The 26,459-nt window shown below is 35.1% G+C and overlaps 1 protein-coding gene across 1 annotated transcript in view; it reads right to left on the reverse strand.

Moving 5' to 3' along the window:
• Positions 1-26,459, reverse strand: part of SMCHD1 (structural maintenance of chromosomes flexible hinge domain containing 1) — a 147,431-nt gene that overhangs the window by 37,417 nt on the left and 83,555 nt on the right. Inside the window, exons 28-37 of the mRNA XM_019014179.4 lie at positions 25,387-25,505; positions 22,275-22,442; positions 18,524-18,649; positions 16,012-16,091; positions 15,627-15,784; positions 14,743-14,858; positions 13,582-13,646; positions 5,355-5,442; positions 3,858-3,989; positions 2,315-2,467 (exon numbers count right to left, since the gene is read on the reverse strand). Of these exons, the coding sequence (XP_018869724.1) occupies positions 2,315-2,467; positions 3,858-3,989; positions 5,355-5,442; positions 13,582-13,646; positions 14,743-14,858; positions 15,627-15,784; positions 16,012-16,091; positions 18,524-18,649; positions 22,275-22,442; positions 25,387-25,505 (1,205 nt within the window). The remainder of the gene's footprint in view (positions 1-2,314; positions 2,468-3,857; positions 3,990-5,354; positions 5,443-13,581; positions 13,647-14,742; positions 14,859-15,626; positions 15,785-16,011; positions 16,092-18,523; positions 18,650-22,274; positions 22,443-25,386; positions 25,506-26,459) is intronic.

A 26,459-nucleotide genomic window follows, 5' to 3' on the forward strand; every position in this document is an offset into this window, starting at 1 on the left:
TGGAGGCAGAGCTTGCAGTGAGCGGCAATCACGCCACTGCACTCCAGCCTGGGTGAGACAGTGAGACTCTGTCTCCAAAAAAAAAGAAAAAAAAAAAAAAAAGAAAACTGGACATAGCTAAACAGGAAAACAGGTAAAGTTTTCTTTAGAAAACTTTCTTTAGAAAGAAGACTAGATGTCTTCTTCCAACATAAATCCACTCTGCATGTTAAGTATGTCTCCCCACTCCCCTTTGTTTTTCAATGTGGCTTTCATTACCTAATTTTTGTTAGAGCACAAGAAAATTTTACTTTATTCTCCACTATAATAAAAAAGGAAGAACAAGTGTGAATATAAGTGGTAAATACACATGTCCTCAATGTCAATAAATGAAAAGAAGTGGCATGGAAGCGGCTGACTGGAAACCAGGCACACTGACAGGAGCAGTCACTGTTCAGGGTGCACATACAGCTGGCTAAGAGAATCCTCGCCCAGTGTTGACAGATCTTTAGATTTCACCAAATAAATTAGAAATGCAGATTTTTATGTAAAAATTCCAGAACTTTAAATGTTGAAAACTAATTACAATGAAAATGCTGTATTGGTCAGCCACTGCCAGACCAATTGACAAGTCTTCAGGCCAGGTACAGCTGGCAGGCTCCTACCGTATAAGCCTAATTTTACTGAAACAATGTGATGCTGCAATGAGTTAGACACAGAAATGAACAACAACAAAAATACAAGAAAAGGTAACATTTCATATCCATTAGTACTGTTAGAATTACTGAAAAGATATCAAGAATATTAATGGATTTGAAAAAGGGTCAATAAAATCCAGATATATCAAAAATTAAAGAAATTAAGGATATCAGAGATAGCACTGTGAATATGATCTGCCCCTCCAATATAAACAAAGGAAAGTTCTAAAAACAAAAGAACATCTCATGAAAAAGTACTTATATACCAAAGAGCACTAATATTTTTAAGAAAAAAATGAAAATTCTAAAAGAAATGGTCAGTAAACAATCTTAGAAAGATTAAAACCAAAAAATGTTCGACAAAAATAAATTTTTATTCAGATACTTGGTTAGAATTTTTAAAAGTGTTCACACATATAGTGTTGCTAATATGAGTAAGATAGACATATACTTCTGGCAGGAATATAAACTGAAGAGCACTGGCAGTAACTACCAAAAGGCTTAAAATATGCATATCCTATCTTTAACACATTCTGCTTCTAGTAATTTCTTAAAGAAATAATATATGCAAAAGGATATATAGTCATCCCTTGGTATCTGTGGGGTACTAGTTCCAGGACTCCCACAGATACTCAAATCCATGCATACTCACATCCCTGATATAAAATGGTGTTGTATTTGCATACAGCCTATGCACATACTCCATATACTTTGAATCATCCCTAGATTACTTAGTAATAACTACTAAAATGCTATGAAAATAGTTGTTGTATTGTTTATGGAATACTGACAAGAAAAATGTATGTATTCAGTACAGATGAAATTTTCTTCCTAATTATTTTTGAATCTACAGATGTGAAACCCACGGATATGGGGGGCTGACTATACATAGAAGAAAGCTAATGGAAGCACTGTTGATAAAAACAAACTTTAGAAAAGAACTAAATTTTCACTAAGGATTGATCAAATAAATTGTGGTCATTAATATACAATGATGTAGGCTTACTTTTACTAAGAATATATTAGAGATGTTAAACAAGAAAAGATTTTTATAAAGGCACAATTCTATTAATGAAATTTTACACCCTCCGAACATGTATATAAATCATATACACACATGGTATGCAGGCAGCATTAGTGTATATGCCGAAACTCTGGAAGGTAATACTAAATTGCTAAGCATCTATCATCTCTGACAGGTGACAATATCTTGATTATTTATGGAGGTTCTTGCACTGTATATTTTTAAAATACAAATAAAACTATTTTCATTTTAGAAAAAAATGAGTAACAAAGATAAGTTGTTTAATTAAAATTTACCTGGGCTACATTTTTTGTTTCTATCCACATAACGGCAGCTTTTCAATGAAACATAAAATATCACGTACTGTCACTAAAGTTAAAAACAACTAGAATCAGAGAAAGCTGTTATCCCACAGGAAAAACGAGAGTCTTACTTATAAAGATCCTGGGTTCAATTTGTAATAGCAAAATCAGAAAATATTTCAGCTGACTTCCCAATTTAGTGCTATGATTAGAACATCTTCATAGCTATACAAAAGAAAAGGTGTCTTAATATGGTGGTTAAAAGCATTAAATACAGAAATTCTATCTACCAAAAGATATAAAAAATTTACCATGATTTCAGCCGAACCATTCACGAAGGGGAATTCAAGTGTTCTAACTTTCCCAATAAAAAGTGGGGTATCAGTATCTTCCTCATTAGAGCCTTTAATGGTGGCTATTATAGTGCCAACCAAATCAATTCCAGTATGGTTGTCGTAGTCATCCTTAAAACAAAAAATGGAAAACAATTAGAGAAACTGATCAGAAGATTAAACCCAGAGAAGAGCATGTACAAATCAGAAATAATACAGAGAGCCCCCAACATTAAATTATCTGGATCTTTCTTAGTCTAAGCACAAAATTCAGTTCTAAGTTTGAGTGTTCCACAGGCAAGAAATAGTTCCAGAAACCATAAAAGAACAAGAGACTTCAATACAACAGTTCCTACCTTACTAAATTACAAGGACTCCCATTTTAAAATATCACCTTTTCATGTACTTTTAGTACCTACAGATGTGAAAAAGTGCTTAAAAAGTTATTATAAACTTGTAGTGACTTTAAATATTTTATTAACACCAACCTGTATACATTTGAAAACCAATAGGCCTATATGTGTTTCTCACAATGTTTGGTGCTTATATGAGATTCAAAGACCCTTGGAGTAATTCTATGGCACCGTTTACCCCAACAAGATGTTTTGGGAAAAGAAGAGATGTCTAGGGAAGAATAACCAATCATCTAAAACAGGAAAATAAACTGAAAGTAGACAAGCATCCCACCAACCAAATCTTCCATAAAGGTGCAGTCCCACTACTGTGTTTTACATGTTTTTGTTAATATTTTTGACAGCTGTGTTGCTGCTTATGCTTCATGAAATCTGCAGCCTTGGAGGAGCTCTGATTTTCTTTAACTATGAGCAGTCATCAGAACAGATCTCTTTAAAAAAAAATACTTATGTCCTTCAGTCCCCTCAGTGAACCAGACATTGAAGAGTCAATATAGTTCACATTCATTCGTGACATATACACTAAACAGGTGAGTAAAGGTATGTATTAGAAAAGGTAGCAGCTGGGTGTGGTGGTTCACAGCTGTAATCCCAGCACTTTGGAATGCTGAGGCAGGAGGATAACGTGAGGTCAGGATTTCAAGACCAGCCTGGGCAACACAGCAAAACACAGCAAAACCCCACAGAAAAAAATTTAAAACTAGCCAGGTGTGGTGCTGTGCACCTTGTGGTCCCAGCTACTCAGGAGGCTGAGGTGGGAGGACTGCTTGAGGTTGCAGTGAGCTATGATTGTGCCATGCTACTCCAGCCTGGGTGACAGAACAAGACCCTGTCTCAAAAAAAAAAAAAAAAAGGTAGGCAGATTGAGATTTCTGCATTTTGAGTCAGCTCTGCTTATTATTCTGAATTCATTTTATGTATAATGTTATATATTCTCTATTTTTATTCAAATACAAAGATATTTATAAATATTTAATTCATCTGCACAAGTTTTCCCTATAACCTTAATCAGAGTAATTGACAGAATCCATACAAATAATTTTGTACCCTAAAATCAAAGATAATTTTTCTTGTTACCCTTCGCAGTTTTGGAAGAAAATAAACATTACCGTGATACTAAGATGTAGATCTCTGACCAAGGTCCTACTGGCAACTGAGCGAACATTTGAAACAGCTGGTGTAGGTGGTTTAATTTTAGGTACTAACTTCACAGGTTGATTAGGCAGGACTTCAACTATAACCTTACAAAACAAAAGAGACATTCTGATTAACAATATATTGATGCTTTAGCATTTAAGAGGAAGGGAAGACATAACAATGGCACATACTAAATAAAATTAAATGTTACCTTCTAAAATTTATTTCCATTAATCTTTTAAAAGTAATCAATTTGCTTTTAAAATTCAGCATAAAAAAGTTAGGTCAGGTTAATTTTTGGATGTTTACAGCCATCTAAGAACAAACTTAGAGGTATTAAAAAACATAGGTAATCAAAAAAATTAGTATACCGACAGTTTTTTGTTTTTTTGAGACAGGGTCTCACTGTGACACCCAGGCTGGAGTGCAGAGGGGTGATCTCTGCTCACTGCAACCTCCGCCTCCTGGGTTCAAGCGATTCTCCTGCCTCAGCCTCCTGAATAGCTGGGACTACAGGCGTGCGCCCACCACGCCCAGCTGATTTTTGTATTTTTAGTAGAGGAGGGGTTTCACCATATTGGCCAGGCTGGTCTTGAACTCTTGACCTCAAGTGATCTGCCCACCTCGGCCTCCCAAAGTGCTGGGATTACAGGCGTGAGCCACTGCACCCAGCCTATACCAACAGTATTATATGTAGATGTGTATTTAAACTGCCTTGAACATCACTATCCAGAATTCTAATAACTGAAATACTATTTATTTTTAATTTCCAACTTTCATTATTTTAAAAATTATCTTAGATTCAGGGGGTGCATGTGCAAGTGTATTACATGAGTATATTGCAGGATGCTGAGGTTTGGGCTTCTAATGATCCCGTCACCCAAGTAGCAAACACAGTACCTAATAGGTAGTTTTTCAACTCTTGCCCACCTCCCTCTTTCCCCTCTTTTGCAATCTCCAGCATTTACTGTTCCCCTCTTTGTGTCCGTGTGTACCCAATGTTTAGCTCCCACTTGCAAGGGAGAACATGCAGTATTTGGTTTTCAGTTTCTTAATTAATTTACTTAGGATAATGGCCTCTAGCCACATCCATGTTGCTGCAAAGGACATAATTTCGTTCTCTTGTTATGGCTGTGTGAAATATTACTAATATTTTTCATGCATGGTTGATATGAGCAACTTTACAACACTATACACTAAAATGCTGAGTCTTTGATATAAAGAGAAATGGAAATGTGACTCCTGTAACAGGTCAAATTATTGAACAAATTTAAACATATTATATACTAATTTTCCTGAAAATTGAATTATTTATATTTCACATCCAATAATTACTTCACTTTTAAACAAAATATTTCATTCATAAACTAAATGAGAAAATGTGAAGCTATTTCATGTAATGCAGAACCAAGGGGAAAAAAAAAAGAAAATGTAAAGCTAACTGTGGTATATAAAAAAAGTAAGCAAACCTGTTCACTGTTGAGAATATTTGTTTTATCCATCATAAAACCAAACTGGATACAATATGTCCCCACTTTATTAGGAATTACTTTATCCCTAAATTTAAAAGAAAGTTAAGATTACTGACAATGTTTGTATAAAGGGGGAAGGAATTCAAAGAGTCAACATTTCTGTTCTTTCCACAAAAATAAATGAGTAGGAAGAATAGAACTACTAATAGTATATTGACCTTCATTCGTTCAACAAACATTTCTTGCTTACTCCCAGGTTCCTCTTACCTGTACATTCTTTTACAAAACATCCAGAATAAAAGTGCTGGATATGGTAAAAATCGAAAGAACAGGAATATGAAGTTGAGAAAGCAGTAAATAAGTAAAAAATGCTGAATTATATGTCAAGTAAATTTTGCTTCATTTCTACTTTATGAATTTCTAAGCGACGGTTTTGTATTTCAAAATTATAGAACATCCTGCTGATCTTCTAAGTAACTTTTTTTCCATTCAAGTACTATTTGAAATATTTAACTACGCATACAAGGTATTTACTGTGAATCAATTACCAATAATGAACTCAGTGCCTAAGAAGAGGCACACTTACTAACTTATTTTTGGTCACGCTTTACAAACACAAAGAAAATATGAATAATATTCTACAATATGTGCGATGTGGCTCATGATCCCTAGGGTAGCTTTTGCATGTCATTCATATTCTCAAAATACCGGCTCAATGCAGTACAAAGCACAGGCTTTGAATACATACTTGAATTCAAATCCCGACACTGTAACATCTATGCAACCTTGAAGAAAATTATTTAACCTTTCTCTATATTGTTTTCTCTGAGATGGTAATTCCTAAGAAAGTTATATTGAGAATTTAAACAAGGCTGGGCGCAGTGGCTCATGCCTGTAATCCCAGAAATTTGGGAGGCTGAGGCAGGCGGATCACTTGAGGTCAGGAGTTCAAGACCAGCCTGGCCAACATGGCGAAACCCCATCTCTACTATTAATACAAAAATGAGCCAGGCATGGTGGTGTGCGCCTGTAGTCCCCGCTATTCGGGAGGCTGAGGCAGGAGAATCGCTTGAACCCGGAAGGCAGAGGTTGCTGTGAGCCAAGATCACTCCACTGCACTCCAGCTTGGGTGACAGAGTGAGACTCTATCTCCAAAAAAAAAAAAAAAAAAGAGAGAATTAAAACGGACTTCTGCTTCCAAATGGCAGGCAAACCCTTCATGATGAAAACAGCTGTACAAAAAAAAAAAAAAAATTGCTTGAAAATGTTAAAGAGTTAACAAGCTAAAGTAAAAAATAACTTAGTAGAATATAAGATAGAAAGGAGGCCCTGGGATATAAATTTCATATTTAAGGATGCTTTAGTCCTGGGAGTAAATTCTAGCAGCACAGGTAAACCTAAAGCAGACCAGCTTGCAAAAGAAATGCAACTTCCTTTGAATCATGTCAATCTCTGAAACTGAAGTGGTAATAGATGGGTAGCAGCCCAGACAACGGACAGAAGCAAATGTAACACATTCTTATCCTATATATCCAATTATTTCTATAAATATTCATAAATAAAATGTCTAGTACAACAATAATAGAATCACCAGATACATGAAGGACAGAACTAGAATGAAAACCAACAGAAACTAAGAGAAAATCACAACAGACCTAAAGGAACTCTAGGCAGACTTTAATACATTGATTAACTGAAAACGTCAAACAGAAATTGGCAACTGAAGGAGGGACTTAACAGAAAATCATATGTCACCGAAGAGAGAATTAGTTAACTGAAGATAGTTCAAAGTAATCATCTGGAAGGAAGAGAGGTAAAAGAATGGCAAAATTTTTTAAAACTGAAGACCACGAAATCAAAGCCCGTGAAAACCAAGCAGGATGTAAAAAAGAAATCCACAGACATATCACAGTAAAACTGCTGGGCAGGGGGTGGGGTGGGGCAGGGGAGGAACCAACCACAAAATAACCAAAGGAGGGAAAATACATTTTTTTAAACAATAATGAGACTGACAACAGAATGAGATAGTGAAGGATGGTGGTTAAGAAATTGCTGACCTTGAATACCATATGCAGTAAAAATATCCTTCAAGTATGAAGGTGGAATAAAGATATTTTCAGGTAAAAATAAGATAATTCATCACCAGCAGACATATTGAAGGAACTTCCTAAGATGGAAAACAATACCAGATGAAAGCCTTGAGTTAAAGATTAACAGAAAGGATAAATGAGTAAATCCCAATAAACACTGATTGTAAGCAATAAAAATGATGCCTTGATAGGTTTAACATTCACAACAAAAAGGCATGTAAATTGGGAGAAGGGAATGGAAGTAAATGTTCTAAGATCCATGCACTGCTTAAGAAGGTAAAAAAATACAAATTATTACTAGAGACTGGCATGTCAAGTATACACGTTACAAATCTCCAAGGAAATCACTTAGAGAACAGTGAAAGATGGTATAACTACCAGAAAATGACTATTAGAAACAATAAATCAAAAAGGAAAACAGGAAAGAGAAGGGAAAAAACAGTTGGATCATACAGAAAACAAAACAGATCCAAAACCAAGTGAATTGGTATATGTAAGACCTAAACTTTCAATGAGAAGACAAAGATTATCAGGAAAAAAAACGATAATGCCATTTACAAAAGATACACTTAAAAGAATATATATATATATATATATGCAAACACTAATCCTCATGATTCCCAAAGTGGCTTTTGCATGTCATTCATAGGGAAAGTTGGTATACTATTACCAAAGTAAACTTTAAGGCAAAAACATTACTAGAGAAAAAGAATACTTCATAATAATAAAAGGTTTAATTTGCAAGAAAAATATAATAATAATAATCTAAGTCTGTATGTACCTAATAACAAAGCCTCAAAATATGTATTTGTTCTCTTATGTAAACTAAGAGAAAAAATAGACAAATTTTCATTCATACTTGGAGATTTAGTACACTGCTAGGTGAAACAGACAAAAAATATAAAAGATATAGAACACTGTACCTCAAATGCAAAAATCACATTATTATCTAGTATATTTGGAACATACACAAAAATTGACTATATACCCAGCACAAAAACAAATAACAACTAATTTCAAAGGACTGAAATCATACAGGGTAAACTAAATTTCACAATTCAGTAAACATCTGAATAAGCCATGGTCAAAGGATGAAATCACAATGAAAATTAGAAAATATTTTAATCCAAGGCTGGGCTCAGTGGCTCATGCCTGTAATCAGCACTTTGGGAAGCTGCAGTGAGAGGACTGCTTGAGACCAAGAGTTTGAGACCAATCTGGGCAACACAGTGAGGCCCTGATATCTACCAAATAAAAAAAAAAATTAGCTGAGTGTGGTGGCACACACCTGTAGTCCTAGCTACTAAGGAGACTAAGGTGGGAGGATTGCTTGAATCCAGGAGTTCAAGGCTGTAATGAGTTAAAATCACACCATGGCCCTCCAGCCAGGATGAAAGAGCGAGACTCTGGTTCAAAAAAAGAAAAAAGAAAAAACAATTTTTGATCCAAATACTAATAAAAATAAAATACATAAAACTTGTGAATGCTATTAAAGTTATGCTTAGAAATGTACAGCTCTACATACATATACACATATACATGTTTTGTGTGTGTGACCAAAATAAATGAGCTAAAAAACCTTCTCAAGCAGTTTTAATAAAAGAACAAATGAAATGCAAAGTAAATGAAATTAAATAAAACATATAAAATATATTTTAAAAGCCCAAAGTTTGTTCTTTAAAAGATCTAAAAAATTGAAATCTCTTACTAAGATTAATCAAGCCACAAGAGAGTACAAATAGTGTCAAGAATGAGATCACAGATCTTACAGAAAATAAACAGAATGGTATGAACAACAAATTTGAAAATTTAGATAAAATTGATAGTCAGACAGCCTATTTATTTAGATAAAATTAACTATTTATTTAGATGAAACTGATAGTCTGACAGACAGTGGTGGTGTATGCCTACAGTTCCAGCTACTTGGGAGGCTGAGGCAGGAGAATCGCTTGAACAGGGAGGTGGAGGTTGCAGTGAGCTGAGATCATGCCACTGCACTCCAGCCTGGGAAACAGAGCGAGACTCTGTCTCAAAAAAAAAAAGATAGTTTGATAATTACAAGATATCAAAACTGAGCAAGAGACAGGAAATACAAATAGTTCTATAACTTCTGAATTTGAACAAACTGAATCCATCACTAAAACCTTCCCCCCACAAAAAACACCAGGCTCAGATGGCTTCGTTGATTAATCTATCACCATTTAAGGAAGGAATAACACTCTTATATAAGATTCTCCTAAGAATAAACCAAGACTGAGGGAAAATTTCTTCCTATTTTTGTGAGGGCTACATGATGTAGACAGCAAACTAAGAATGTGTAAGAAAGAAAATGCAGGTTAATTTCAAAGATCAAGGTAGATGCAAAAATCCTACGAAAATATTAGCAAAACACCTCCATCGATATATAAAAATAATACAACATGATAAAATTGGGTTTATTCCAGTAATTGCAAGGTTGGCTGACCATTCAGAAAACTAATGTACTATAATTACCACATTAAAAAAGTAAAGTAATAATGTCTTAAAGGATTTTAAAAGTAAAGGAAAAATATCACATAGTGCCTCAATAGATGATGAAATCTAAAGTCAATTTATAATTAAGACTTAGAAATGAACAGTTTGATAAAAGACTTATTAAGACTCAGAAACGAACAGTTTGATAAAAGAAAAACTCTAAAGCAAACATCACACTTAGTGGTGGAACGCTGAAATGTTCCCTTTGAGATTCGAAACCAGATTAGGATGATCACTCTCATCATGTCTATTTAACATTTTGCTGTAAATCCAAGATGCTGTGGTATGATAAGAAAAAGAAAATACACGGCCGAGCGCGGTGATTCACACCTGTAATCCCAGCACTTTGGGAGGCCAAGGCGGGTGGATCACAATGTCAGAAGATCGAGATCATCCTGGCTAACACAGTGAAACCCTGTCTCTACTAAAAATACAAAAACTTAGCTGGGCATGGTGGCAGGTGCCTATAGTCCCAGCTACTCCGGAGGCTGAGGCAGGAGAATGGCATGAACCCGGGAGGCAGAGCTTGCAGTGAGCCAAGATCGTGCCACTGCACTCCAGCCTGGGAGACAGAGCAAGACTCCATCTCAAAAAAAAAAAAAAAAAAAAGAAAGAAAGAAAGAAAGAAAAAGAAAATACACAAAAACTGGAAAATAACAAACCTACTATTATAAATCCTAGACATTTTTATTAAATCCCAAAGAATCTACAAATAAAATCAGAGCCAGGAGTGGTGGCTCACATCTGTAATCCCAGCACTTTGGGAGGCTGAGGTGGGAGGATTGCTTGAACTCAGGAGTTCAAGACCTGCAATGAGACCTTGAGTCCACAAAAATTAAAAAATCAACCAAGTGTGGTGGTGTGGGCCCATAGTCCCAGCTAGTTGGTAGGCTAAGGCCCAAGAGTTTAAGACAAGCCCAGACAACATAGTAAGACCCTGTCTCCACAAAAAATAAAATAATAAGTCAGGCGTAGTGCTGTGGGTCTGTAGTCCCAGCTACCTGAGAGGCTGAGGTAGGAAGATTGCTTGAGCCTGGGAGGTCAAGGCTACAGTGAGCCATGATTGCACCACTGCACTACAGCCTGGGTGACATAGTGAGACCCTGTCTCTAAATTAATTAATTAATTATTTAAAATAAGAAATAAAGGAGTTTAACAAAGATAACTGCTACAAGGTCAATATACATAAATCAATTGCATCTCTATAACCAAAAACAACAGAAAATAAAAATGTTTTAGGAGATATCATTTACGATGGACCTCATGTGATCTGCCTGCCTCTGCCTCCCAAAGTGCTGGGATTATAGGTGTGAGCCACCGCACCTGGCCTCACACTATACATTAAAAAAAAAAAAAATCAATTCCACGTATAACTGTATAAAAAGAACACAGCAAACCTAAAGGGCTATCCTTAGAAAGTCCTGCTTGCAAGATGGGCCCTTCGCAGACATCTGTGAGTTTAGATTTCAGAAGGGTTCTCACCTTTAACTGATATGAGTGGCTCACATTGCCTAAACCACTGCACTAATATGGTTTATGCTACACACTTGCTTTTCTTCTGAAAATCTGGTATTTGCTAGGCAGAGGCTGCCTATGTGACCACACCCTAACAAAAACCCTGAATGCTGAGTCCCTAGTGAGCTTCCCTGGTTGACAACATTTTATACGCATTGTCACAATTTATTGTTGGGGAATTAAGCACATACTCTGTGACTTCACCAAGACAGAATCCTTGGAAAGCTTCCTGTGTGTCTGCTTTCCCTTGGACATCACCCCATGAGCTTTTTACCTTGCTCATTTCACTTTGAATCCTTTTGTTTCAATAAAACATAGCTATGAGCCCAGCTATATAGTAAGTCCTGTGAGTCCTCCTGGTGAATCATCAAACCTGGCATTGGTCTTGGGAACCCCCAACACAATAATATAGTAAAATGTGTTGATGACCTAAATGTAAGGAAAGACTTAAACAGGACACAAAGAAGATCAACTATAAAAAAGATGATTAACACATTTGCTTATATAAAAATTAACCACTGCTGTTCAAGATATCATAAAGTGAGAAAGCAAGCCACAGGATAGGCAAAGATGTCTAAACAAAAGGCTTGTATCTCTAATATATAAAGAACTCCTACAAATTGATATAAAAAATAATACAAAAGTTATTAAGATACTCAAAAAAGGCACTTCACAAAAGGTAATCTAAGTGGCCAATAAATATATGATAAACAGGGAAATGCAAATTAAGAGTAAGCGTGATGCCACTCTACTACATGTCCACCAGAAGATTACACCTGAAAAGACCCACAAAACCACGTTGGGAAGGGCCAGGCACGGTGGCTCATGCTTGTAATCCCACCATTTTGGGAGGCTGAGGTGGGCAGATGGCTTTGAGCTCAGGAGTTCGAGACTAGCCAGAGCAACTTGGTGAAACCCAGTCTTCACACACACACAAAATAAATAAATAAATAAATTTGCTGGGCATGGCAGCACATTCCTGTAGTCCCAGCTACTTGGGAGGCTGAGGCAGGGGGCTCGCTTGAGCCAGGGAGGCAGAGGTTGCAGTGAGCCACTGCACTCTAGGCATTGCACTCTAGCAAGGCTATGTATTAAAAAGAAATAAACCCTCAAGCTACTCAAGTTAAACATACACATCTATGTTTAACATCTATATTTAACATCTAACATACACATCTATATTTAAATATACACATCTATGAACTTATGACCCAGCAATTTTACTTTTATATGAGCACCAGTGTTATAAACATTATTTGTAATAGCCCAAAATTGAAAATGCAAATAGCCATTAACAGAATGGAATAGTGTGTTCACACAATGGACTTCTATACAGCAATGGAAATGAATGAATTTATAGCTATATGCCACAGAATCTCATGATGCTGAGTGAAAGAAGTCTTATGCAAAGGAAAATAATTGTATATCAAGTTCAAAAATGGGCACAACTAAATCAGAGACTATAGAGATGTATGCTAAGATAAATGGAACTCTAAATAAGACCAACTCAGGAGAGGGTTTGTGGTGTGTGCATGTGTGTGTCTACATGAGTGTGTGCGTGGCATGCACAACAGGAAAGAAGACGGTAATAACTGGAAGAGGTAAGGGGTGGAGCTTCCATGATTGGTCCTTTACCAGTTAGTCTGAAAAAGCACTGAACAAATATAATGAGCATTTTGACCCTATTGATGATAAAGGATTTTTAAAGAAACTTAAGACATAATCTTTTTAGATTTGAAAATGGAGGTCCAGAATGAAGCAGCAACATGCTCAGTCACAGAAATGTTAAAAGCCAGTCTAATCTTTATAGAAACCTCCTATATAATAAGAAGTTATAAAGTGCCCTGACAACATAAAAGAATTCTTCTGATGGCTTCGATAGTTTCAAAAGCAAATACAATTACAATTTACAAAGCTTAAAACCAATTTAATGCTTAAAAAACGAAAACACACCTTTTCCCAAAAAACTGAGAAAAATTTAGAGACACTAACATTTCTATTTGATCATAAATTACTTTTCCTCAGGTGAGCCCACATATATCTCCAGGGTTGAATTACTTTGTAACAAGATATGTATTCAAAATATGAAATGTTTTGAGAAATACCTGAAATAGAAGCAGCCATCTTCCTTGTCATTATCTTTTATTTTATTACAACTAAATGTTTCTGCCTAGAAAGGGGATAGGAGAGAAGGGGAGAGGGGAAAATGACAAAATTTAACATAGTATACTTAGGAGGAAAGTTTATTATATACCTAAACTGAATGTGTATCTGGATTCCATTTATAAATATACAGGTATATATACACGTTTATATCTTCATAATACATGTAAGGTACAATGTGAGATTAGTGACAGTGGAAAGACACCCCATTATTAAAAGACACACAGTAGAACTTTATGGTGATATTATTTAAAGATAATACCAACTTGATTGGACTGATGGTCTAAATTAAGCAAGCAAAGATTCAGGATTAATTAAGCAAGATAGTTTCCAAAACCAATGATTAAAATGAACCATAAATGTTGAAGCAGATTATTATATCAGGACACTGATAAACTTTAGTTCCCAATTTTAGATTTATTTCAGATCTGCATTATCCAATATGGTAGCCAATGGCTACGTGTGACTACTGGGCACTTGAAATGTGGCTGGTCTGAACTGATATACAGTGTAAAATAAACACCAAATTTCATAGACTTGGTAAGATAAAAGAACGTAAAATCCAAGCAATAATTTTTAAACTACTGAATATATGTTGAAATGGTAACTTTTGATATATTAGGTTAAAAACATTAGAATTTTACTTATTTCTTTTTAGCTTTTAAATGTAGCTACTAGAAAGCAGAAACACCAGGTGTGATCTTTCCACTGGACAGCACTGTTCTAGACCCTCTAACTCTCCACTCTCTTTCAAGCAGTCTATCAATACTATCTCTTTACTATCTCATTTTCTATATTATCCCCTCATATTTAATAGCTTCTGCCTTGTGCTACTGTCCTTCAGATGAAATAATTTTAATGTGTAGGCATCTTAAAATGTTAAGAAACATCACAATGTAGACTACTCTTTTTCAATAGCATCAATCTTTAATTTTGAAACATACATTGATGTAATTTCTTTAACCCCAAGGAATGAAGTAAATTCCTTGTAACTTCCATTTCTCAAATTTATATAACATTATATATTTACATTAAAGGAGACTTAGTTTTAAGTTAAATGTAAGAACTATTTTTAACTTCAAAAAATGCTTCCCATGACTCACATTTGCTGGGGGTCGGTTCCCACTGGTAGACAGCTTCCACATTTTCATGGAAATACGTGCTGGATTAATATTTTTAATGATACTGTCATCTTCAGAAATAACACTAATCATAAAATCTGTCATGGTAAATGTTAAAAAATTATTCTCTTTCTAGTTCAATTAATGGATATGGTTAAATAATTGTATGCCTTAAAGCAAACATCTTATTTAAATGTTTAAAGCACACGTTATTTAAATGTTAATACAATTCTGATGAAGAAATGTATAAATTCTAGCATACAAGACCAAAAAGACTAGAATGTATACTCAGCAACTTAAGAGTTAGGCCAATTGGCCATAGCACCATATGCTTTATGTATTCCAAGAACAGAATATTTACTTTCTTATATGATTTTCAATAGCATGTAATAGCCAAAAGATCAATATATATAATATTCCCATTATATTTACCACCTGTAACATTCATTTGGCACCTGTTATTAATTTTTTAATCACAGGAAATAGATCTCTCTGAAATAGATTTAAAACTTTATATATGGTATAGTCTACTTTATAGAGTAAAAAAAGCTATGTACACATGTAACTTAATTATTAAAAATTATTGTCAAAAATTTTTAAATCTAAACTTTGAGGTGCTTCATTCACTACTTAAAACTATGTATAGGGATTCATCCTTTTAAGAAAACAGAAGTCTTCCAGAAAATTATTTGTGTAAAACAAAAACTAATTTCCTATTGACTTAACATCTGCAACATGATATTGAAATCATTTGCTTCCCTGTCTCCTACATTAGACTGAGCACACTTAACCTAGGATAAGTAATTTATTCCACTAATGTACAAAGCAAATTATCATAGATTTATTTATGTATGTGAAATACTCACCAGTGAAAAGACCCCCTGCTAAGAAGGACGCATCTTTGTCATATTTAACATTGAGACGAACGGGTTTTTCTGGGTCTGGAAGAATCATTAACTTAATTATAGGTCCCTCTATGATACTTTTGTTATAGATGGCTTTAACCTGAAGAGTATGCTCTCCCCTAACAAAACAAAAGAGGAGAGGGGTTCAAATTACATTAGTTAATAATCTAAAATTTCTGAGACAATTTATGCAAAGTTCAACTCTTAGAAAAACCTCTCAACTTCTATTCAGTCCCAACTCTTGCCTAACATTAAACAGAAGGATAGTCATTAGCTGTAACTTCGGCAAGCAGTAAGAAAAACGAATCTCTATAACACCAACAACTATCAAACTTTTGGTTCTTACCTAGGGGCAAAAACACTGAATACTCCCAAATTAGCCCTGCCTTTCTCATCTGTTTTATGCTGTTGGTTTGAAGGCATGAGCTAAAAACAAAACAAAACAAAATGGTTAATTAGAAAATTCTAGAGATCAATCAAGTTCTTTTCTTCCATTACAATGTTCTTTCCCTCTATTCCTATTTTAAAAGCAGTATTTGCATACTTCTAAAATCTAAATTTTAAAAATCTGAACTAGTTGGAATAATGTAGTATGTAATGATATAATCCAAAGTAGAACAACAATCACTCATCTTGATCAATTTCACTAGAATTTAATGTATTTCAGTTACTAAGTTGCAGATTTCTAGTTCACTGTTTCAATATCACTGATAGATCAAATGAAGTTTGTTTACACAAACACAGAAGGTATATTCTAAAGCTGGGGCAGGTATAGGGGACTGCACTGGAGAAATATATATTGTACACACATACTCAAGTCAAAGCATAATAGCAATATCTTCATTCTTCATTTTTCTCTTGAATGTCTACTCAGATACACTTCTCAAATTTTTGCTGCAATACTACATTCACAGTGATAACCAAGCTTTCACTTTCAAGAGATTAAGAATCAGTGGCCACATTTCCTAATAACTGATCTAGAAGGGTCTCTCAGCCTTTTACAGATGGTTCTCCAGAAACTAGAATCATATCTTTATTCTGGGGTTGAAAATAATCATTGTCTAACTCTACTGGAAGCAAACATTCAGAATAACAGTGAATTTGTAGACCACAGTAGAAGAAAAATCAGACTTTCTCCCAAACCCTAAAACCCATCTCAATTTAATAGAACCTAAAGAGTAGGTAATAATGGTACATGCAGACAGGAAGAGCAATAGCTGAACAGGAAAAAATGAGAAAGGGTACTTGAAATGATAGGATGAAATCCTATGTTTATACCTGTCCCAATTAGCCTCTGGTCCATTGTCTCTCAACCCATCTTTCTCAAAGTATGTCTCCCATCTGGGTATCAAATCCTTACTGCTAAGCCAGAGAAGTAAGTCTTTTCAGGTCTTATAGCAGCAATATCATAGCCTCATTTAACAGACTCATTTAAAAACTCCAACTGTAATTACTATGAAAACAGGTCCATGTGTAACAAGCCATTCTTGGCACTTTAATCTTCCATACGACTTTTAAGATCACCTTTTCAGGTTCTGGGAAATCCCTGTTGGGATTCTGATTGAACTATAAATAATTGCAAGAGAAACATCATCTTTACATGATATCAACTGGTTTCTCCATTACACTTATATTTATTTTTTATATGTGGAGGGATACTCAAGATTGTCTGAATATGACCCCAACTCCCTCTGGCTTGCTTAGCAACAACCTGGCTGGGACCAATGAATTCCCTTCAACCAACAGAAGAGACAGTATAAAAATACAACTTTATGACCAGGCGCAGTGGCTCACACCTGTAATCCCAGCACTTTGGGAGACCAAGGCGGGTGGATCACCCGCGGTCAAGAGTTTGAGACCAGCCTGGCCAACGTGGTGAAACCCCATCTGTACTAAAAATACAAAAATTAGCTGGGCATGATGGCACATGCCTGTAATCCCAACTACTCAGGAGGCGGAGGCAGGAGAATTGCTTTGAACCTGGGAGGCGGAGGTTGCAGTGAGCCAAGATCATGCCATTGCACTCCAGCCTGGGCGTTGCAGCAAGACTCTGTCTCAAAAAAAAAAAAAAAAAAAAAAAAAAAAGATTTATACACACACACACACACACACACACACACAACTTTGCAAAGACTAGCGGCTTTTCCTCTTTCCCCTAGAAGGAGTGCCTCCAACTTTGCACCAGCTTTTCCTCTTTCCCCTAGAAGGAGTGCCTCCAACTATGCACCAGCCACTAGATCCCATGCAGCTTCTCAATACTCATAGGAATAAATGATACCTAATCTTGAACTTTCTGGTAGTCAAGACTGTTCTCAAACTTTACAAGACCATGTTCATACTTGCCCCATAAAAAGAACAATAAAGGGCAGGAGCCTCACCCTAGAATATATCAGTATGTTCCAGTGGCTCTGCCCAGGATCTGGTAACTCTCCATAAGATAAGTAGAGGATAGGTACCTGCAAGACTTTTTTTGTTTAGCCTCACCATGTATGTTTCCCCAATAATGCCTGTTCCTTAATCCATTCTGTAGGTCACTGTGATATCTGTCTTCATTCACTTTGTCAGTGTTAATTATCTATTTATTCATCCTAATCTGAAATGCAAGTCTTACTAGCACTATATAAGAAACACTAAAACAGCCATAACTGTACAATGTTGGCCCCTTGTTGTACTACTGTAAGATATAAACTTTATTTCCTCAAAATTTAAAAATTTTTTGAGGTTTATTTACACTAAGCAATAATAAAGATTATGTAAAATATATTTTTTAGAAAAGAAGCAATATGACAGCTAAAGATACTATCATGAAAATGAAATCCAGAATTTTAAATGAAGATGTAAGGAAGTTTAAAACTTACCTTTAAATTGCTAGCTTTTGTAAGACTTATTTTAACGTGTTGTACTGGTGCTGGATTATCCCACTGATCACAAAGTTGAACAATAATAGGATTCTGTAAATCTCTTCCATTAATCACTGGAATGGACTGAAAAGAATAGAAATATTTTAAGAAACACTAAAATATATGGGCCAAACAATGCAATTACTTGTATATTTGTGTAACGATCACTTAATTTATCTCTGTTCTATTTGCAAATGGCTTCTTTGGTCAATGAAAATGAACTTCTGAAAGACAACTAAATTGTGTGACCCTCTTATCAAAATGATAAATGATCTGAAAAAAGAAAAAGCAACACCCGACATTACAGTCTTCCCTCAGTATCCACAGGAGATTGGTTCTAGACCCCAGTGGATACCAAAAGCTGCAGGTACTCTTTTATATAAAATTGCATAGTATTTGCATATAACCTAAGCATACACTTGAAATCATCTTTAGATTACTTTTAACATCTAATACAATGCAAATGCTATGTAAGCACTAGAATGTGTTCAACAGAAACAGAAACCTATCTTTGGTTCTCAGATTTAGCATTGGCAATCTGTAGTTTAGCTTCTCCCTCAGTCAATGTTCAGCTCTCTGCCACTGTGCATTAAAAGCAGTAACATGGCTTTCTAGCCCTTGGTTAAATAGGACTATTCACTGATGATCTACACTGTCTTGTTGACTTAAAATGCTTCTTGCTGTTTCCCTAGCTAGTATATAAGGCTGTATAAATCTAGAAATCTGCCTACTGACCTATTAATATTGGGCACATCAAAGGAAACACAGTGTTAAACAAGATACCTGACAAAAGCCCAATCCCCTGGGTCAACATTTTAAAAGTTTACAAAAGATGGAAGGGAACTAAAGGACAACTACAAAAAAAAAAAAAAAACAGATTTATCACCTCTCCTCTAACAAGAAAGTTCCTTCTGCTGCTTCTACCCCCTACTCTTAACTGAGGTAGTTGATTACCAGATTATGGGAAAAGGCTGCTGAAAATGGAAAGAAAAATTAACAGTCTGCTATGAATAAGACATTATGAAAAAAACCAAACACCCTTGAGATTGGTTTAGTTATGTCCCTCTACCATAAAGTTTACACAGCTACAGCCATGTTCCCTCTGCCAAAGTTTATAAAAAGCTTGAATTTTGAAAACTGCTGAGTTTCCAAATGTAAACATACAGTATTTCATTCCTAATCAAATAACTGTTTACCCAAACTACCTTTAAAGGACAGTCTAAGTTTTTAAAGGACTCCTATCTACTTTTAAAGGTTATCTTTAAGTAAATGACTTGTAGTCCAAACTGCTAATGTTTTCTAGAAAATAGTAGAAAAAGCAAATTTCCAAAATCAAATGTCCATAAGCATTTTAATATCACATTTAATGTCACTTTTTAATACTGGCATGTTAATATTTCAGGATTTCAGTTTCCTCATTTACTTGTATTTTATTTTATTTTTTTTACTTTTTTACAGAAACAAATTCTCACTATGTTGCTCCACCTGGTCTTGAACTCCTGGGCTCAAGCAATTCTTCCACCTTGGTCTCCCAAAGTGTTGGGATTACAAGGCATGAGCCACTGCACCTGGCCAGTTCCCTCATTTATAAAGAATAATATATGTATTTATTAATACACATCTATTTTTCTATTCATCATGTTTATGTATTATATCAGTTCCTCCTCTCTGCACAGATCCTATCAGGGGGAAGGTGGGTCAGCAATTAAATTAGAAAACTTAGAAAAATTAGATATCAAATAATCATTTGTCTAGCCTCATCTATATAAAACCATATCTCAAGAGACTGATATATTAGTTTATGTTTTATTTTAAGTTTCTGGATTATTACGGATCTACAAATAACTCTTATAATAAATTTTTGAGCTAACAAGCTGTCATTATTTTTTATATTTGTCCCCCAAAACGATATAAGACAAACATGTCCAGATTTTTTCCACCTCAAAACTGTTCCACACAACTGTTCCAGGTAATAGTCAATCAACAAATACTTCACTGGCATCAGTAGGTATAAAAAGTGGGTTAATTTATGTTTTGTAAGTGCTCCCAGAAAAAAAAAATGCACTTGCTTTTCAGTAAAACCCTTTAGTCAACACACTATTATTCTAAAAACTGTGTTTTATAAAGCACACTGTCATAACCAGTTTATCTGCTTTTTAAACTCCCAAGTGAAAAAGATCAATCTCAAACTAAGTCATGAGCATGTTAACCTTTCTTAGATGACCTGCCCCTTTACTAAGATAAATTCACCTACTACCATGATTGTGTGACTTCATTTTCTTTTACAGAAAACATGGGCTGGGAACAGTGGCTCACACCTGTAATCCCAGAACTTTGGGAGAATGAGGCAGAAGAATCGCTTGGGCCCAGGAGCTCAAGATCAGCTTGGTCAACATGGTGAAACCCAGTCTCTATTAAAAATAAATAAATTTTTTAATTTTTTAAAATAAAACTTGTTTCAAAGTTAGCTATCACATCAACAGTTAAAGTCCTGGCCGGGTGCAGTGGCTCATGCCTGTCATCCCAGCACTTCAGGAGGCCAAGGCGGACATATCGCCTGAGGTCAGGAGTTTGAGACCAACCATGGCCAACAGGTGAAACCCTATCTTTACTTAAAATACAAAATTAGCCGGGAATGGTGGCACATGCCTGTAATCCCAGCTACTTGGGAGGCTGAGGCAGGATAATCGCTTGAACCCAGGAGGTGGAGGTTGCAGTGAGCCAAGATCGTGCCAATGCATTCCACACTAAAGCCTGGGTAACAAGAGTGAAACTCTTTCAAAACAAAAACAAAACAAAACAAAACAAACAAAAAAACCATTAAAGCCCTGCTATTCCATAAGCAAATGTCAGAATCTGGACATTTTAAAACTAGAATTCCATCAAAGGATACAAAATTTCAGTTAGGAGTATTAAGTTCAAAAGATCTATTGTATGATGATGACTACAGTTAATAGTATATTACTGTTCTTCAAAACTGCTTCATCTATTGTATGTCCTTTCCGTGACAAGATGATTCTTCAAAACTGCTAAGAGAATAGATTTCAAATGTTTTCACCACAAAAAAAAGTATGAGAATATGTGCGTTAATTAGCTTGATTTAGCCATTCCACAATGTTTACATATTTCAAAATATGTTGTACACAATAAATATGTACAATTTTTGTCTGTCAATCAAATTAGAATTCTGAAACTTCAGTAAAAAAAAAATCAACAGATTTGACAGACATTTACAAAATTAGTATTTAAAATTTAAGTACTTGCATAGGAAGGCATACTGAAGTATTTACGGATATGACTTGATGTCTGAGATACGCTTTTTAAAACTCCAATAAAAAGTTATTAGATTAGTATAAGAGAACAAAGAACAAAATTGGCAAAAATCAGTAACTGTAGAAACTAGGTAATTGGCACATGGGAGTTTGCTACACTATTCTTTTTATTTTTATGCATGTTTGAAATCCTCTGTAATGTAGTTCTTAAGATCTGAATTATTACACTCGTTATTTTTAACAAATGAGGACACAATGATGAATCAAATAACAAAGTATTAAGACTCACATTACCTTGCTTTTTTGTTATTTTTACTGTTAACAACTGTTAGTTGTTACTTCAGCAACAAAATATATCTATTCTGATTCACTGACAATCTGAAAGTAATAAGCCATATGATATTAAATTCTTTCAGTGAAGACATGAAGTGACTTACCTCCTTTAGTTCTGGCCAGTCTATAAGGAGAAGTTTAGCAGGAGGTCCAGAAATTAGTTGCACTCGAATAAAGTCAGAAAACTCGCGCCAAGTAAAACAAAGATCCTTATTTCCAGGAGGACCGGGAATAAATTTGATGCCTCTTACACTTATACTCTGTGTGTTTTCCTAGTGAGGAAAAGTACATTGAGAAAGACAGGGGGTATCACTTAGTGTTCAGAAAAACAAAATAAAATGTTTTGTCATTAACCCATGGGCGTACAGATGTGTTTCTTGGTAACATGACAGAAAATAAATAGCACCCATGCAATAATGGCATGCCATACATTTTATTTTCAAGAGAGGAGAAACTGAATTTTTTCTTTCAAGGGGTAGGGGATCTAAAAGGTTCTGGCAATGTCTCTTTATTTTATCTTTTCTTAATTTCCCTCTTCTTTATACTTCCTCCTTTCTGCTACCTGAATAGCTTTTATACTTGTTCTTTCCCTCTGTTTGCAACATTATTTACCAGATATACACACTGTTTTTCTTTAGATTTTTGTACGTGATACCTTAATAAGAGGCTCTTCCCTGATCACCTTACTTATTGGCATACTATCTATCCCCTTCTTTACTTCATTTTTCTTACCTCTTATTTCTTATCTATTGCATGTTCTCTCCATGACAAGATGATTTCCACAAGGGCAGGAGCTTTGATTTGTCACTACTCAATCTCTATTACTTAGAATAATGCGTAACACATCATATTAATGAGAATCAATGAAACTAGCCTATAATCTTTGCAATATGACTGAATGATTCCACACTGGCGTTAGTGCTGCAGTATTTGTATTTTAATGGTGACCCTTGATGATTTATTCATCTTAAACTTCTACTAGGTACAAATCTACTTCATCAAAATTTTATTTTTGTTTCTGGGCTGCTGTAACAATATTTCACCAAAATTTTAAAATCAGGCCAGGCACAGTGGCTCCTGACTATAATCCCAGCACTTTACGAGGCCAAGGTGGAAGGATCCCTTGAGCCCAGGAGTTCACGACTAGCCTGGGCAACACAGTAAGACCCCGTCTCTACAAAAAATTTTAAAATTAGCCAGGTGTAGTGGCATGCGTCTATAGTCCCAGCTAGTTGGGAGGCTCTGGTGGGAGGATCACTTGAGCCCAGGAGGTTGAAGCTACAGTGAGCCATATTCACAACACTGCACTTCACTCCAGCCTGGGCAAAAGAGTGAGATCCTGTTTCGAAAAATTAAATAAATAAATCAGAGAGAAAACTTCATGTTTTATGTTCTCAAACAATGATCTGTAGAACAGAATATTTTATGTAAAAAGTCACTGTAAAATAATCAAAATTAATCTCTCTGAAAAGCCCAATAAGCACAAAAGAATTTTTCAATATTCAGAAAACTAATTAAATAGATATTCCTTAGTAAAATGTACTGAAGTTCAAAATATGTAAAATCTATCTTAGGGTTCCAAATTTGATAGCTCTTCTGAACCAAAAGCCCTTCTGAAGGCGTGATTTCTTTTTAAAGTCATGTTGGAAGTTGTTCTGGTTTTATTTCAAATCTTAGAAATGAAATTGCATTTACAAATTGTAGATGGGTACAAACAGAATTAAATACACAATTCCGAAAATGAGCCAAGATAGTATACGTCAATTACAGAAAGACAGAAGCAGAAAAAAAGTCCACTTGGCTGGAGAGTAAAGAGCTATGGAGAGAGAAAGGGGTGAGATTACGGTAGGGTGGAATACTATAGGTATCACAGGCCATACTAAGGCAATGGATTTCAAATGCAGTAGAATGTAACATGCTGATAGGTCTAATGGGTAGCATGAGAACTGAAAATTGACCCCTGGATTTGGTCAGGTAGAACAGAGCAGAAAAACATGATCAGAGTGGCTTGCTACAGAATGACAGAAAAGAATGTGAAAACATAAAACTCTTCCAAGGAGTTTTACTATAAAATGGAGGAGGGCAGTAGATGGACAGGAATACAGGGCCAAAGGAAGCTTTGCTGGTTTTTCTGGAGGGATTTTTCCTTTTGTTTGTTTAAGATGAGAGACATTCCAGCATGTTTACATGCTGGTGGGACTGCTCTAGTGGAAGAGATAACTGAAGATGTAGGAAGACAGGTTATAATTTAGGAGCAATTAGGAGCCTGTGCGCAGAGTGATACGAAGCAGGGATTGTTTATTCATAACAGGAGCGCATTTATTTTCTGATTTCATCTACGTGTAGGGTGAAGCTAGAAAATGGAAGAAACTAAAAGTCAAAGAGCACATTTTATCATTGTGGAGGGAACAAAATATCATTCAAAGTTCCGCAGCAGTGAAAATGATGCTCGACATTAGAAAATAGCAGAACAGATTACTGGAGACAGAAACTCTAGTTAGAAGGGAAACATGGAAGTTATTTTTGTGACTGCTCTGTTAAGAAAAAGTGTAATAGAGACTCTCAAAGGAGGAAAAGTTTTAAAAAGCATTCAATGATCTAAATGAATTTAACTTCCCTTTGACCTGAGAGATCTTCTCTCTCACCCACTGTGGACTACTACTGGCAGGTTCCTTGAAGACCCAACTCCAGCATGTCCTTTTCCCTAAAGCTGTCTTTACCTCTCTAAGCAGAGTACAGCATGCTTGTTTGTTTTAGACTGAAAGAATTCCACCAGAGTTTTTATTTTTTAAGCTAACATGAATTAAGTGCCCAGTTGCAAACCTTTATAATGATTTTTCTCCTCATCATCCTGTTAATACAGAGTTTAAACATCAAGAAATTTTATTTAAACAGCTACTATGAAAAGCTATCAAAAAAATCTATATACCACAATCTTTATGGATAAAATGGTATGATGTCTGGAATTTGCTTCAAAATGATATGGTATGGGGAGAATGATGACTGTTGAAGATGATGGGAACACAAGAAATACTCATTCTATGTTTATTTCTGCATATGTTCAAACTTTTTCAAGTTTTTAAAATGCCTTTTATGACTTTTCAATTTAAAAACTAAAATCAAACTTTTTTTCTTATACTAGTTTTTCCCAAACTTCTTGTTACACATATAACAATAGAATAAATCAAACCAAAATGGTATAGAAAGTAACCATACCTGAAAGGTTGTTTTCAAATTTGAGCTATCAAGTCCAACCCCAGCAATTGACAAAGAAGATAAAGAACTTGGTGAAAATGCTTGAATCTGATTTCCGTACTGATCCGTAATTATTATAACTAAAAAAGGGGGAAGTTTTATTTTAGTATTATCTTTTAATAGAAGATATAAATATCTACAATACACTATAAAAACATGCTTAGAAACTTACTCTTTGTTGTCTTACCGAGTAATTTTTGGTACAAAAATAATTATACTCATTTTTTAAATTCACTACAAAATAAACATCAAGAATTTACATAAGCATATTTTCAACTACATTTAACATGATGCTAATGTTAATCAGATTTTTTTACCACGAAAATTTGAAGATAATATTTTAATGTAATTTTCTAGATATAAGAAAAAATACATAGGAATCCATTCATACACGTACGTTACACTTTTATGTTTAAAAAAGAATTTTTTAACCCAAATGCCCATCAATGATAGACTAGATAAAGAAAATGTGGCACATATACACCATGGAATACTATGCAGCTGTAAAAAATGATGAGTTCATGTCCTTTGCAGGGACATGGATGAAGCTGGAAACCATCATTCTCAACAAACTAACACAGAAACAGAAAACCAAACACCACATGTTCTCACTCTTAAGTGCGAGTTGAACAATGAGAACACATGGACACAGGGAGGAGAACATTACACACCAGGGCCTGTCGGGGAGTAGGGGCTAGGGGAGGGACAGCATTTAAGAGAAATACCTAATGTAGATGATGGGTTGATGGGTGCAGCAAACCACCATGGCACGTGTATACCTGTGTAACAAACCTGCACGTTCTGCACATGTACCCCAGAACTTAAAGTATAATGTAAAAAAAAAAAAAAAGAATTTTTTTAGGAGTACAGTATCACTATTTTGTCCAGGCTGGCCTCAAACCCCTTGGATCAGGCAATCCCCTTGCCTCAGCCTCCTGGGTAACTGGGACTACAGGCATGTGTACCATGCCAAGCTGACTTTATACTTTTATTATTAACTTCTAACTAGTAATATTACTTCTAACAAAAGACAA

The sequence above is a fragment of the Gorilla gorilla genome, chromosome 17, assembly GCF_029281585.2.
Source record: "Gorilla gorilla gorilla isolate KB3781 chromosome 17, NHGRI_mGorGor1-v2.1_pri, whole genome shotgun sequence".
Lineage (NCBI taxonomy): Eukaryota > Metazoa > Chordata > Mammalia > Primates > Hominidae > Gorilla > Gorilla gorilla.